The sequence below is a fragment of the Antennarius striatus genome, chromosome 2 (genome assembly GCF_040054535.1).
Source record: "Antennarius striatus isolate MH-2024 chromosome 2, ASM4005453v1, whole genome shotgun sequence".
Taxonomy (NCBI): domain Eukaryota; kingdom Metazoa; phylum Chordata; class Actinopteri; order Lophiiformes; family Antennariidae; genus Antennarius; species Antennarius striatus.
The window spans coordinates 28,866,753-28,882,769 of NC_090777.1; the positions used below are offsets into that span (position 1 = coordinate 28,866,753).

The 16,017-nt window shown below is 40.8% G+C and overlaps 1 protein-coding gene across 2 annotated transcripts in view; it reads left to right on the top strand.

Moving 5' to 3' along the window:
* Positions 1-374: 374 nt before the first annotated feature.
* The window catches only part of LOC137588050 (poly(rC)-binding protein 4-like), a 32,378-nt gene continuing 16,735 nt past the window's right edge, over positions 375-16,017 (top strand). The window contains exons 1-6 of one of the 2 annotated variants that reach the window (XM_068304796.1): positions 375-665; positions 6,958-7,045; positions 12,812-12,992; positions 13,220-13,243; positions 14,164-14,196; positions 15,140-15,256. In XM_068304796.1, coding sequence (XP_068160897.1) covers positions 12,885-12,992; positions 13,220-13,243; positions 14,164-14,196; positions 15,140-15,256 — 282 coding nt within the window. In that variant the 5' untranslated portion in view covers positions 375-665; positions 6,958-7,045; positions 12,812-12,884. The remainder of the gene's footprint in view (positions 666-6,957; positions 7,046-12,811; positions 12,993-13,219; positions 13,244-14,163; positions 14,197-15,139; positions 15,257-16,017) is intronic. The other variant, XM_068304804.1, reaches the window with a different exon arrangement.

Below are 16,017 nucleotides of genomic sequence, written 5' to 3' on the forward strand. Positions count from 1 at the left end.
GATGATTAAACCAATATATTTTGACGTTTAACTGTCACATTTTAATATTTAAATTTTTAAAACACATACCAAACATGAGAGTAAAAGTTTTTTTTTTTGTATGTTTAGCAACTGAGGTATGACTTGAAGATATCAATGAGATGATGCTGGTTTCTCTATTTAACAGTAAAATAATTTAACAAGAAATTTCCACAGATTATTTCATAGTCAGCTAAATCGTGCAGATATCTATTCCTCAATCACGATGTGATGATGGGTTATATTTTGAATGCCTCTGATCTGCGGCTCCACGCACAGGGGAGACGCGCGTTGCGCACTGATTTAGGGTCCAAGACGGGGACGCGCAGCAGGACCGAAGGCAGCTGAGACAGATGACTTCCTACCCAGAGAGAGAAAGCTCTCTAAGCTGCCTCAGATAATTGTGTGTGTGCGGGGTGGTCACCGCCTGCATCGTGGTGTGTGTCTTTGCATGTGTGTGTGTGTGTGCGTGTCTCCCCTCCTCAGCGCACAGGCGCCCTACACTCCAGTCTGCTGACACGCCAGGAGGACAGTGCGCATAACGCGTCCGTGTCATTGGACTATATGTGGATACACAGCACGATCGACACCGATTCATGGGGATACATAAGTGAGAGCTGCAGCCGCGACCTTTTACATGAAAACAGGTGAGTGACTTTTTGGAGAGGCGCATTTTGGACAGCATGTCCCCCCCTGAAGCTCCAACTTGAAACAGCCCTCGTCTAAATATTCTTCATGATTCAAATCATAATGTATTATAATCTGTGTTACCTTCCTATCAAGTCGTGTTTTTATTGAACCTACAAACTCTTCTGTTTCTTAATTAGCAATTACCGACTTCGGAATCTAATTCCAACTCATTATCTTAAGAGCTTTTGAAATTTCTGTTTGGACGCAATCATCTGGCTGCAGATTGAAATGTTAAACTACATTAATGAAGCCATAAACTGGTCGGACTATTAAATCCAGCATATGGCACAAAGTCGCCAGATGAGCAGGGGGACGCAGTTAGACCGACAAGACAATCGGTCTCTTGTGCGCGAATGGTTTTATGATAATGAAAGCAGACCCCGTTGGCCAGGCCGGTCCCGCACACAAAGGCCTTTAACAGAAAGTCCGGTACTGAGGGCGTCTGCTGGTGCTGAGGCAGCGAGTCTGTGTGACAGCATCATTATTCACCAACATGCCTAATTGCATTAGACTATAGGTAGAAACACTGGCCTGATGAGCTGAACCCAATGAAACCAAACGGAGTGCACGTTCTGTTTATGTTGGATTTACTCAATGCTACCTTCACATTTATTAATATATTAAGTAGCCTACATGAGCAGTTTAATAGCAGTATAAGAGTATACTCTTGAACTAGCTGTGTTGATTCTTTCACGTTGTTTTCATCAGAATTACTCAACTATTAAAAGTCTTGTTTCAGAATTAAAATACGGCGTAAATCTTGATCAAAATCACTTTCTTGGGCTCTGCAAGAGTATATAAAACTATATTTAAGAGGTTGGGATTTTAGGATTGTGGATCCAAATGAAAATCTGATTTCATCAAGTTGAAATGATTTTTTTTTTTTTATGACCGGATTTCCAAAAACCAAAAGTAAGGCCCATAAGATTGATTTTGGATGGGGCTTGTTTGATTTAAAGGGGAGTATTGGAGGTATCCACTCTCCTGGGTACCATAACAGTTTGGTTCATTGTTTGCAGGATTACACAAAAGCTCTTTGAAGGATTTTCATTAAGTGGTTGGATTTAAACCAGAAAACTAAATTTTGGTGTGGATCTGGATAATGGGGGTTCATACGGAATTGTTGTATGTTCTTTGACATATTGAGACACGGTAGGGCTTTCCACATGCTTCTTTTCAGAAACCAAAAGGCAGATTTTTATAAAAACCTACCAGTAGGTAAGTTTTGGGGGGTATTTTTATTTTGTCGGTTACGCCATTTGAGGGATCGCTGTGGTGACTCATGCTCCATGAAAGAAATGATCAAAGTTACAGTGACTCTGCATAAAAACACAGTTAAATGGGGTTTCTGTCAGTTCTTTATAAAGTACTTGATATAGTTGCATGAAATATGGGCAAGATTGGACTATCAGCAAAAAATTAAAGCATTAAAAGCTGGAGTTGATCCAAATGTGTAGATGCGGATGATGACATCTTGTTGTAAATAAAGTTAGTGATTGATTAATTAAAGAGGAGCTGTTGTGCCTTGGCTCTATTTAATGCCCTCCTAGTTTCTGATGTTTTGTTTTCTACAAGCCACAGTCTGTAAATGCTCATCATTTAAGCTCATTTTATTAGTTTAATTTAGCACAGAGAGTACAAACAGTTTTTGTCGAGATCTCAATTGTTCGGCAAGCTTCAATACAAGTTGTTTTACTCTAAAATTTGCACACACAAAAAATTCAATTATTGTGTTAGTGACACACATTTTCTCTGTGTAATTTGGCTCCCATCTAACCATTCTAGCACTAATAGGATCATTTGAAATCCAGGAAGACTGGTTCTGACTCCTGGCACAATAGAAATCGATAAAAAACAGCAACTGATATCGGTCCTGATGATCGATCCAGGAAGCCGTAGCCCTGACATCTTGGAGACGTTCATGAATCTTGCATCTGCACATTTTAGGTGTGTTTCCACCCAAACACAAATGGAAAAGCAATGGGACGTAAGTGGCCGATTGCACATCACTTAGGGGCGTAACTGTATCCTGTTTATGGAATTCATTTGGATTGGGATGAGCTGCATGACTACTTCACTGGAACAAGTAGGACATTTATCTTCACAAGCACTAACAGATCAATAAGGAATAGATTTTATGTACGTGTGTGTGTGTGTGTGTGTGTTTGTATGTGTGATTGGGGACGTCTGCTTCAGCACAAATACAAATACAATCTATTCCTGAAAGAAGGAAAGGGAATAGGACGTCGAATTTGCCTGATGTGAGATCCACATATCTCTTCGAGGGGCTCCAGGGGCAGCGAACACAGACCATCATGTATCGCTGACTCGCTGTCCAAATGCAATTCCTTAATGGACTCTGAGAGTCAGAGATCTAATAAGAAGTGGAAGAGCATCTTCAATAATGAAACCCCACCTGCATCTCTGCTGCAGAGAGAGAGGGAGAGAGGGCTGGGGGCCGAGAGGCTTCATAAATAACAGAAAACAGACCTGACATGTGCTGCTCCAACATCAGGGAGCTGCCAATAATCCCTCTCATCGGCCGCGAGTCACGTGAGGAAAAAGAAACAGACGCAGCGCTTCGTTTTAGTTTGTGGTCGTAACCCTCAGAGAGGGATCATTCAGTCACCTTTTCACAGGAAGTGTTCCTGCTTAATGTAGGATTCCACAATGAGAGGGAACAGAGTTCTTTCCTACTGACAAAACATCCTAGATTATGTTAAACTGTTTATATCAGTCTTTTCATTTTTTAAATCGTGCCAAAAATCAAATAATTCCTGCATCGTGTCTCCTCTGAATACCCATAAAGTGCTTCCAGACTCCATGTTTTATGAGGCGAATCTGTATCATCATACTCGCTCAGGCATTCATTCAGTTGTTGTTAACACAGGAGCATCATTGTGATAAAATTAATTAACTTTTCAATATTTGAGATAAATCCCTTGTAGCAATTAAACTGTTTTAATAATCAACCTGTGTTTATCATTATCTAATGTTCCAGGCTCTTAGGGCTCAATTCCCTCTTTCCAGGCCTTACAACATCCCTTCTTTACGTTTTATGATGAAGACGTCTCTGCTATGTGAATAAAACACGGATTAAACTTGTGATCTTCCAGCTTTCACACAAACAAACAAACATGGATTTCTTTGTTTTGGAGCTTCTTGGTATGCAATAAAGAGGATCTTTCTTCTCAAACAGAACGTGACCCTCGTTTGCAGTTCCCAAGACCGACCCTGTGTCTGACAGAGCTACAGGCTGTCCCCCCACCATGAAAAGAGCGCTCTGTGTTGAACACCAAAGATTGACCCACCAGGCCCCATGACACTCCTGTTGTGTCTCATGAGTGTGATATATTTAGTTTGCCCTCAAAGAGCAGCTTTCATGACGCCGATGTAGTGGAGGAATCGACTTAAGAAGTAGGATTGATGCGTTATAACACCTCGGCGGTGTGATAAACTGGTTTCATCTCATTAATGTGTGTCTGTTTTCACATTATAAACAGAAAAAAAGTTGTTGTTTTTAAATATTTAAGTCACTATTTTTGGATTTTTAATGATTATGTAATGTGTAACTCCACATGCAGGAAGCCGTCTTGCCAAACAACACAAACAGAAGCTTAATAATGTAAACTGTATGATGCTGCAGTCACACTGTACAGCACTGATAGACGACATTAAGCAAAAGACAGGAGCAAGGTTTGTGCCATCAGTGCTTTGATTCATTTAATGTCCATTTATAGAACAACATCTTGTGCGTCAAAGAAGCAGGGCCGCGCCGCATCGTATCACGTTTCACCAGGATATCGATCAGCTCATCTCTATTCCCTCTGACTCCACCAGTCTCTCCCCTTTTCTAAATTTATCTCCCCCCTCTCTCTCTCTCTACTGTTCACCTCCCTCTACTCTCTCCTCTGCGATGTCATATTCTCTGACTCATGCCCCGGCGTGGAGGAAGGGAAGAAAGCAGGGAGGAAAAAAAAGGAGAGGAAAGTCATTTTAGACGAAGGGAGAGAGAGAGAGAGAGAACGACCTTCAAAGCAGTGAGGGGAATGAAATAAAGGCTAGAGTCAATACCCTGACAAAGTGGATTCTCCAGTCTGCAAAAAAGAAAAGAAAAATCCTAATTTTATAGGGAATTATTTAAATATAATCCTAATAGGAGTTCTCCTTTAAGAAGGAGGATGTCATTATACTGTATGTAAAACCAAATGGACAGAAAAAAAAATCACTGCAGAATCATTTCAGAGGGAAATGATTCAAGAGAGAAAGTTTGGAACTGAGAGCTCGACTCATCGGTTATTCAATTAATTAACCAGAAAACAGGAAATGATGAGCGTTTTGGTGGCGTCTCCAGTTATAGCTTGTTACATGTGATTATTTGCTGTTTTTTTTTCCCTGCTTCTATCAATAATTGAAATGTTTAAATTATTGCTTGTCATGTGAAGGATAGTAAGTGTTATTATTATTGACAGCTCTTAATGGAGACACTGAGAGCTAAATGTCGTGTGTGTTCTCTATGGGGTTCATTCTGGACTCACACCGTGTCACTATGTGTCTGGAACCATGACAACTGACCCATTGAGGTTCATCATGTGTGTTTTAGTTTTTAGTCTCCATCAGTGAGGAGACAGATGAAGGGACTCCGTCTTTCTTAATGAGAGGACAGTTTTCAGAACAGTTTCTGCATCGACGCTTGATTGATGCCCGTTTGTGGAGCTTTTGTGGTTTTTTTGTGCTTATTATTAACCGCTGAGCCAGAACCAACTAGACGCTGCTCCTGCCTGACGGCTCAGGACAGGCTGCTGTAATGGAGTGCCAATTACGCCGCCGTTCATTAGTTATTGGATTCACTCTTAATTATACAGTTTCAGCCACCAGACTGACAGTATTGGGAGTCCCCCCCCCCCCTGACAAGAAGAAAATCCTGATTCAGACCACTTTGAGAAATGTTTACTACTGGTGAGAATTCATCTGTTTTCTACTCCTGGATAAGAGATGTAGATTTCTGACATAGACCAAAATGTTTTGAATGGATGAGAGAGGCGTTATAAATCATGACCTCATTCCGTAACAAATAAATTCACCATGTCAGCCAGAAATCCAGGAATTAAACCATGTTTAGAAAATTGCACATTATTCAGGGTTTTTTTTTTTTTCCAAGTTAGAAACTTCATTTAAATTTTAGCAGATATTAATTACAACCTGCTGAAAATCATGTGCTTTTGTACTCCTTAAAGTCAGCAGTGAATGTGATGCGGAACACATCGCCTCGGGGTAATCTTATCAGCCTCAGCCCACATTTAGATGCAGTGGCTCCACAGTTTGCCCCCTCTCTCTCTCTGCTGTGGGGAAGCCAATCTGGCTGGGGGGGGGGGGGGCAGCAGGCGGCCCGGGGGTCTGATAACCCTCTCTGGAGCCCGGTGCTTGACTGGCAGCTCATACTTGAGGCTGCCACCGCTGTGCTTTAACACCGGATGAAGCCGGAGGCTGAGAGCAGAAACAGTCCCCTCTGTGCCCGGGGGGGCCGACCCCTCCCATTACATGTGACAGAGCTCAGAGATGAAACAGTGCTCTTTAATTTCAAGCCTCTCCTGTTTCAAAACTAAAAGCCTCCTCCTCCTCCTCGATTTGTCCCATCTCAGAGTAGAGATCAGGGAATGGCGATCACAGTGAAGAAGCATTTTTATACTTTAAGTGAGATTCTTTACGTCTTTCAGGTGTTTCTTGTCGCCTCATATTCGTTTGGCATATCGGTTTTGTAGATTTGCCCTGGGAATTGTTTTGAATGGCAGCAGATTAAGACTTTGTTAATCTGGGTTAAGGTTTTCATTGTTCTTATTGTTGCTTTTTTTTCCCATGAGAGTTTGTCTTGGTGGATTAAAGTTGGCAAATTTAAGAAAAGTGATGACTTACTCTATATCTTCATTCATCAATAAAAACACATGAATCTTGGAATAAAACTGCAATTAGAGGCGGTTTATCGAGTGCTGTCAGTATCAAATGCAAGAAAAATTGTTGGATTAAAGGGGCGCTTCACCCCCAGAAGTGTTTTTCAGCGATTCAAATTGTTTGGGCTTTTGGAGATATTGTCTGTCCGGATGTCGGATAGCAATCATTTTACTCATGAAACTCTTTCTGAGGACACGTAGGTTACGTCTCTCTGCAGAAATTACGACTATTTTTTTACAGGAATGAATTCACAGACCTCTCTGTGACTGGTTTCATTTTGGAATAATTGTCTTTCTACAGATAAAGAAGTCAAACATCTCTGCTGCTGATATCTTCAAACCCGGGCTACTCACATCAACACAGTCTGGATGGATAAATAGCACTACAGGTAAGAAAAATATCAATTTTGGGATTTTTAGGGTGAAAATATGTTCCCATTATGACCTGTAGCTGTGATTTGTTCAAAGCTGATACAAACATGAAGCTCCTGTCTGCATATTTTAGTCACTTTTTGGTTTGAATTGGGTTCATTTCATCAAGATGCCTCTGCATGAGGTTATTATTCTGTTGAGGGGTTTTTTTTTAATGCTTTTGAATCAGTTTTATTATTCCGTGGCCTCACAGCATTTAGACCTTCAACAGATATTCTTTAATGCTGTGTTTTGTCAATAGAAATTTGAATTTGAATTTCAATGGTGAATGGTAAATGTGTTTTCTTTTTAATAGCACAGAAAAGCCATCAAGGGCAATACAAAATAGTTCATAAATTATCAAAATTAAGTTTTGTGTGGTGAGTTTTATTTCCCTGGTCCAAGTAGGAGAGGAAAAAACCCCCCATAAAGGCTGGACCTCAGAGGGCTGTGCAAAAGCCAAATGATGTCCATGAACATCTCACTTATAAAGTAAATTAAATTAGCATTGTCCCAAGACAGTCACATGGCAAACACACAGAAATGTAATTAAACAGAGTAATCATGAAAGACAGAAGTAGAACGAAGCCACAAACGTTAAAAAAAAAGAAAAGGGAAAAAATCTGTTATATCGAGTATAAACCCATCATCTCAGTGCCAAGTATTCCAACATTATAATCCTGCTCAAAAAACAACAACAACAACAACATTTGTACTAATGAATACATAATATTTCTACTCAAGGTCATTTTTTCATTTCACATATTTATTAGTTTTTTTATCAACCCACGTCCTCGTTCAGCCGTTTCTTAGTTACGGTGTTGTTGATCTTCTCAGTGGATCAAAACCCACTGCCTCCTGTGTTTCAACGTTTCCACAGGAGTGTGTGTGTCAGTGTGTGTGTCAGTGTGTGTGTGTGTGTGTGTCAGTGTGTGTGTCAGTGTGAGTAAATTGTAGGCTCCTTTTATCCAAGCAGCTGTATGTTGGTATGTGTGCACTTTGTTATGTTTTGGTGTGTGTGTGTGTGTGTGTGTGTGTGTGTGTGTGTGTGTGTGTGTGTGTGTGTGTGTGTGTGTGTGTGTCCTCTTGCCTCCTGACCTTGCCCTGCACGTGTGCACACATCGACACCCTCTCACTTACTGCTCTATATGCACTCACCCGGGGGGGACGCCGATCCTCACACACACACCTCCTGCGTATGTACATCCAGAGGGAAACCTTGTTTCCATCTATTACCATGGAAACCAGGCATTCTCCTCCTTCACCCCCCCCCCTCCCCCAGTACAGAACCTGTTAACGGTTGTGACTTCATTCAGGTTTCAAATTTCACGTTTTGGATGTTTTTCCATGGAACAGGAAGTCGTATTCGCTCTATGAAATTAATATTCAGACATCGTCGCTGCGCCGCTTCCTGGCAACAGGATTTAAGTCGTGTGTGACAATCAATCGACTGAAGCTCTGCACTGGATTTACTGGAACATAGCTCATAATTAATGGGAGTCTCTCCATATGGTGAACACAGGAAGTGGCATTCTATTCATTTGTTTCCCAGACATATAAATGAACTAGGCATGATTAATGAGGCCACAACTTCAATTATTACTCTTGTTATCATTGATAACAAGAGTTTATGAATGAATTTACAAGCACTATAATATTCTTATTACGATCCGGGTGGAGTATTATTTTCTTGTTCATGTTAAAAGTTATTATTTTCAAAGACCTCAATGGAAAGCACTGGAATAGAAAATCCGGGTAACATAATAAATAAACATGTTATTAAGGTTTATGAACCGTAATGAAATTAATACACCTGCAGGCAAACGGTTTGAAAAATGGATCCACTTCTCATCATGTGTGCAGCGATATGAACAGAACGGTTTAATGTTTCATATCCTGAATACAACCATAACAGGAATGGACTCACATACAAAACATAAATATCGAGAACAAAAAACACACCATGTCCACAAATGTTGTACTTGCATTGAAAAGTAATCACTTTCATGAAGGACAAAGAAAAGCCGCAAATCAGACTCTCAAAAATGCCTGAAAGGCTGGAGGCAGCAAGTTTTTGTCATTTTTACTAAAAATGAAGTAAACTATTGTTTCAGCTGTTTCACATACGCTATGCTGTATTTTTATGACCCTGCATACATGGTTAACCCTTGTTCATCTGAAGTTTATACACATCTCATAAAAGCCTAAAGGAAAAAATTAGGATTAATATGATATTTTATTTTGAGATGATTTTCAAGTGACTTTGCTTTAGGTTTTTATTTTCTAGATGTGTAGAAAAATCCTCCTACATGGATCCAAACAGGTCACGGACTGTGTGAACAGTTTGTCACATCATTTAATGGTTGTCACACAGAATAGATTATCACACTGGTAATGAACTGGTCTGAGATCTAACATTCATCAGGTCTGATCATTTTGCAATCAAGTATTTGATTAATAAAGACCTTATGAGCCATTCTGAGCGACAATCATACTAAACACTAATGTCTATGTGCTAACAGGCTACCAAGTGTTCCAACATGTGAATAATTTTGCTAAATGATGGCAGTAGAATGACTGCAAAGTCAAAAGATCATCAAAGTTACAATTTCTTCACAGTGAATGTACAAAATTATAAGGATTACAGTGAATCGTATCTTTCAATATTTAATTTTGGATACTAACTGGTGAAAGACGGACTCATGCTTAAGATGACCAATTTTTTTTTACATGAAATGTTAGAGGATCATGACAATGGATGGATCAATGGATGGATCATGCTTCTCCAGCCATGTGGAACGATATTCTGGGGTGGTTTTGCAGTCTGCACTTTCCTCTTCACCATGTCTAATTTAGAACAGAGGAGCTCTGTTTATCCTGGAACGCTGCTGTTTGGGATTCTGGAAACGAGGAGTTCAGAGGCTTGCCGCCCTCACACACACACACACACACACAGAGCACATGCCTTGTTATCAACCCACAGAACAACACATAATGATCCCCCCAACCATTAGCTTCTAATGCAATGAAGTGCTAACATTTCACCATGCCCTTCCATGCTTCAACGTAAATCAAGTTAGCCCGTGGGTCGCACTAATGTCATCAGTGAGAACACGTGCACAGGCTGCACCAATGATTAAAATCCTGGTTACATTGCCATAAATTATTTGTATCATGTGAAATGTTCTGTTTTATCTAGTTGACACCCCCACCCCCACCCCTCCCTGCAGGACTTTTTATGGCCGGGTGTGGAGATAAGCTTCTAACTGATAGTTTGTAAATTAATCCTTCCGCCACACAAAGCCAGAAAGTTTGATTTGGTCCAGTTTAATCCAGTAAAATGTCACTTTTTCTCCCCTTGCAAACACATTTTGATGGGCTGGCGTGACAGACTGTACCACGTCCAGGGGGGGGGGGGGATGTTACACCGAGCAGCCGAGCTCTGTGACATCTTAAAAAGGATGTGAGTGTGTGTCTTTGCAAGCATCCAGTGCATAAATAAATCAGTGAAGCAGTGATGGCCTTGTGCACTAAGCAAAAGCAATAAGCCTGCCTACAACTAGTCTCACAGGAATTGGACCCCATCTAAAATAACGGCCATTTATTAAACATGATCTCCTCTCCACATCTGCACACAGCACGCAAATTTATAAAACACACATGCAGTGTGTCGGTGATGCTGCAACAGTAGGCTGGTGTGCAGTGGCACTGCAGGCTGGTCGGTAAACGATGAGTGGAAAAGAAGAGGACGGGGGCTAAACACGATCAGAGGCCAAACATACTGATGTCAGAGGGGTGACAGTAACACTGACATTCATTGTTGAGGTAAAAATAGTTATGAACTGATATCCAAAGTGTTTCAGTCATGAATCCAGTCCTCCAATGTAATGATTTCTGCATTTCCTTTTTCCTTTTTGTTTTTTTAACTAGACGCACAGGCTAAAACATTTCTGATGTTTGATGGTCCATTCATTCATTCATTGTCGTGTACCGCCGCTGTATCCGTCGTAGTGGGTCACGGGGAGCTGGACTCGATCCCAGCTGGCATAGGGAGTGAGGCGGGGGACACTCCGGGCATGACGCCAGTGCACCTCGACATACAAACACGCACACTCACTCCTACGGGCAATCTGGGACCGGCCAATCAACCTGAAGCGCATGCTTTTGGAGGTGGGAGGAAGCCGGGGAACCCGGAGAGAACCCACGCAGACACGGGAAAGCATGCAAACTCCACACAGAGCGGGACTCGAACCCGGACCCGCCGTGTTGCGAGGCGACAGCGCTAACCACTGCACCACCATTATTATTAATTATAAATATAATTCGGATTTTTGAGAAAACAATGACCCACATCAAGATAATGATAATTAGATTTTGTCTGATTTTAAAAACGTGTTCACATTCATAGTGTCCTTGATTACCTTTAATTTTGGCTAGTCGTAGCATCCAGTCATTTTATTTGTGTATGAAATGTAGGGTTTCACCTATTTGTCTTCAGTATGGAAAATGATTGGCGCTGCAGTGAGTAGAGATGTCACCTGACAGAAAGAAGGTTCTGGGTTTGATTCCTTTCTAGGGAATTTACTAAATTCTGACACCAGTATGAATAGACAGTAAGTAGAGAACAATTGGAGGAGAAAATTACATTTCTTCATGTATTAAAGTATTTCCAATAATGTTTAAGTGAATTCTGAATAAAGTTGTATAAAATCATGATCTTAAAACATATAAATGAAAAATATGAATTTCCTTTTATCACGTACAATCAATGTAGCATAATGTCAGTTAATTTATCTTGTGTTATTTTGCGGTTCCTGCGATGTGTTGCACATGGCGCACTAAACTAAAGCTGAAACAATATTATGCAGGTTTCATATTTATCTAGTCCCCTTGTCCGTGCTGACAGATGTAAGCGATTATAAATCCAGAGGAAATCTGAATAATTCTATGAAGTAATTGTACACATTGGACATCCAGGTGCCTCACTCCATCATCATGCTACACATCACATGTCTGACCCGTCTTTCTGGGATCAGTGCAGATGCTTCTTACTTTCCATATCTAAAATCTCACCAATTTATTATGACTTGATGAATCCACGTCCCCAAAGGAACTCCAAACCTTTTTAATTTTTAAAGAAAACTTCCAAATCGAATTAATTCCACCTGGCATGAATCTTTTGCTGATCTGAATTGAAATGTCCTTTTCCGTGCGTCCGTTTAAAACTCCACACATCTCACTTTGAGAAGCTGCTCATCAGTTAATGAAGGAAATGTGTTCATCGTTGGAGGCTGCCCACGGACCCCAACGCTCACAGTGCTGACACTGCTGGGGCTTTTGGTCAATATCCTGCTCATGCAATGGTCTTCATAATGACTTTGTTATGAGTAGCCATCAATATTACATCGACTGAAACTAATGAAGAAGCTCCTCACAGAGATATTTGATTTCAGTGTAATTTTAAAGGCCTCTGATAGAATATTTGTGTTTTATTTTGCCTTTGAATTGGTCAAACCTGCAGTTTCTATCATATAAACTCATTAATTTTAACTAGTGTATAATATTCAATCACAAATTACACTGACTGCTTCTGTATCTTAGATTTAAACAGCAGTGCATGTGTGAGAATGAATGAATGTTTATGACGCGGTTACAGCATTTCTGCAGGATGATGGAAAACAAAATTCATTCCAAATAATGAAGCAATTTATTTCAACTTCAGACGTTCTTGTTCTCGTTCTCAGAGAAGAAGTGAAGGACCTCGGAGAGCTGGAGAACGAGTGCTGGCCTTTGTTCGACTGCGAATGAGCCTTGTTCATGCGTCTCCCTGCATGCCACTCCCACACCACTATGAACTGTGAGCAGGACTTTGGGGACGGGGGCTTGGGAGTGACCCTCACACTACGACTGCTCATGCATGGAAAGGTACAAGCCTGCTTCTCGCGTCGTTTCTGAATGAATGAGCGGGTGCTTGCAGCAGCTTTCAGAACTCTCTGAAGCATAAGACTCGTCTCAGCCTCTTGAATTAAATAGTGCACAAATAAATAATAAATATTTCACCATGAAGAAATGAATGTTTTTCTAAATGCTGTTTTAAAATTGCATTTTCTTTCTCTTTTTTTGCATTCATCTTTATCTTCTTTGTCTTGCAGGAGGTTGGCAGCATCATTGGAAAGGTTGGAATTTTTATCTTAATACAACTTTCGCTTTCAGGATTTAATCATCAAATTTCTAATTGTGTAAATCACCGTCATCCATCATATTATGGAAAATACTTTATTGTGGATCCATAATAAAACGCCTCCTAGCCTATGACCCATACTACAGCCCAGTAGCCCTGAACCAGGAATGTCAGTGCATTAATTATTACCTTCTAGACCACATAACGGTTGCCCCCTTGTGACCACTTTAAGTCTATTCCTTCAGTCTTTCCCACAAAATCGCTTTATAATAGAACATCAGTAAAAGACACCACAGAAAATAAATGTGTTGTTAGGAAAGATCTTTGAGTAGATGCTGTAATTTGTTGCAGAACTCAAAAATATCGAGAGGAAAAGAGAGGAAGACAAATTTGCTTGATGAGCTCGGCGCGTAGCGTTCAGTTCGACAGAGCGAGCCTCTTCATCCCCAGTACTCGGACCGCTACCTTTCAAGAATTTCCTTCCTCCCTATCCTCTTTGGCAAATCTCTCATCTCTTTGTTATCGATAGAACACCGGCAGTGGAGAAAGAATATGTTTTGTTAGAATAGGGCACGATTTCACCCGTCAGTGAAACTGGGGGCTGTTGCTGCTGTAGATTGGGCTCTAAGTGCCAGTGTGACAGCTGAGAACAGACCCTGTCTCATCCCTGATGGGAGGTCGCTCACACACTCTTCATGTGCGTTACAGCTGGTATCTCCTACACACACACACACACACACACAAATGCATTTTGAAATCTTTTTGAGACAGCGGCGCGGTGCACGCCTTCGTGGCAACGCTTATCAATGAAAGTCCATCAGAAATCCATTTTGTGGTTTTAAAATGCAACATTTTCAATGCGATGTACAGGTTTTGATTCTTTCTAAAGCTGCCCTTCATCTTCATCTCTTCCAGAAAGGAGAGACCGTGAAAAGAATACGTGAAGAGGTATGATGCATTAAGAAACTTGCTTTTTAAAAGCATTGCATGAATGTTAGAATGCTTCATTTGCTGCTATTTGCGGGTTAATTATTTGTATGAATGGATTTTTGCGTTATAAATAACTAGCAGGGTTGTTTTTGTTTTTTCCAAGACGTGAACATGGTCGCATCTGTGTCTTCAGGTTCACCTCTAGATTAAATCTAATGCAATGTAACCCTAGTCAGACTTTGTGTGTGTGGTCTGAAAGCTACCTCTTTCTTTTTAAAAGTAATTAGGCTTGATTCCTTCCCCTGCTTTAAAAGGTGTTATGTTGAGTTTTATGAGGCAAAGGGGTAAAATGAGGGGGAAATGAGGTCACGGCACGATGCAGCCCTGCTGGATGAACTGCTGACCCACGGCAGTCATTCATCCATTTATCCAACCAGCCAGTTACAGCTTTTGTTACCTCTGAACTATAGAAACCTCACCCCGTCATTCACTCCCTTTATGGCCACCAGTGAGCGCATGAATCACTGGACTGACTGGAGAAAGCACCGCTGTCCTGTCTCTGGTCAGGGAAACAAGAGGACACTGAATGGATGGGGGGTGGGGGGGATTGATCACCTGAGGGAAGCACCTTAAGGAGCATCTATTAGATAGAAAAATATGGAATTAAATCCAGAACCTCAAAAAGATTAAGATGGTTTTCAGGATGCTTGTTGATTTCTTATTGATACCATATTCATGTCAGTGCGGTGAATATGAAGTCAGTCAGAGCCAGGTAACTTTGGTTAGCATAGAAAAGACTGGATTGGGTTAAAAAAAATAGTAGATCTGGTCATTTTAAATTAATTCTATGTTGTATAAATTAAATTGACATTACTTGACTTTGAGAAGAATTTTTGTTTCTGGCTGTTAAAATCTGATAAATTTAAAAATGTCAAGCTGTCGGTGTTGTCTGTCGTCACAGAGCAGCGCTCGGGTCAACATCTCAGAAGGCTCGTGTCCGGAGAGGATCATCACCATCACCGGCTCCACAGACTGCGTCTTCAGAGCTTTCACCATGATCACATACAAACTGGAGGAGGTAACCGTAACGCTCATGCACATCACATACATGTCACATATGAGTGGAATCAGCTGATGTCACATTTTATTTTTGATGTTAGATTTGAAAATTTGCACTTGAGCCTCAAAAAAAAAAAAGTGGATTCAGAAAATCTATTTAGCGACTTGCTTCAGTCGAGTCCAAAGCAACGTGTTTGTGAGGAGGAGAAAACAGAAGCAATTTCACCACAACGACTGCTAGAAATCGTTTCCTGAGTTTTATCTCAGCATTACCGCTAATGCGCTTTCATCAGAATCGATTATACTTGTAACTGGAGTGATGGAAGGAAAAACAAAAAAGGTTTATAGCTAAGCTTTACCGCACTTGATGTGCTTTCAGATGACACTGCAGAAAAGAAAAAAAAATTTTTGGGACAAGTGAATTTAGCTGCTACAGCTTCTTGAACCATATTACTGCGAATTTTGGCTCCTCATAAAATATTTTACACGTCTTCCTGGACAACACAGGCTCAGTCTTTGCTAATTTGTACCCGATAATGAGACGTATTTGTATATCATCTCTTTGTCTACTAACACAGACAGATGACAGGCTCTCCTCCTATTAGATCACATGCTAACTGTCCATCACGACGCTAATTAATCCGCTGCAGAGCCGTTCTTGGCTTTGATTTAGCTTCACAGCAGACGCTGGCAAGAAAACAGGTGCAGCGCGCTCAGGTCGACAGCCTTCAGTAAACACACACTGACTGGGAACACAGTGAGGTATTCATTAAAGATCTT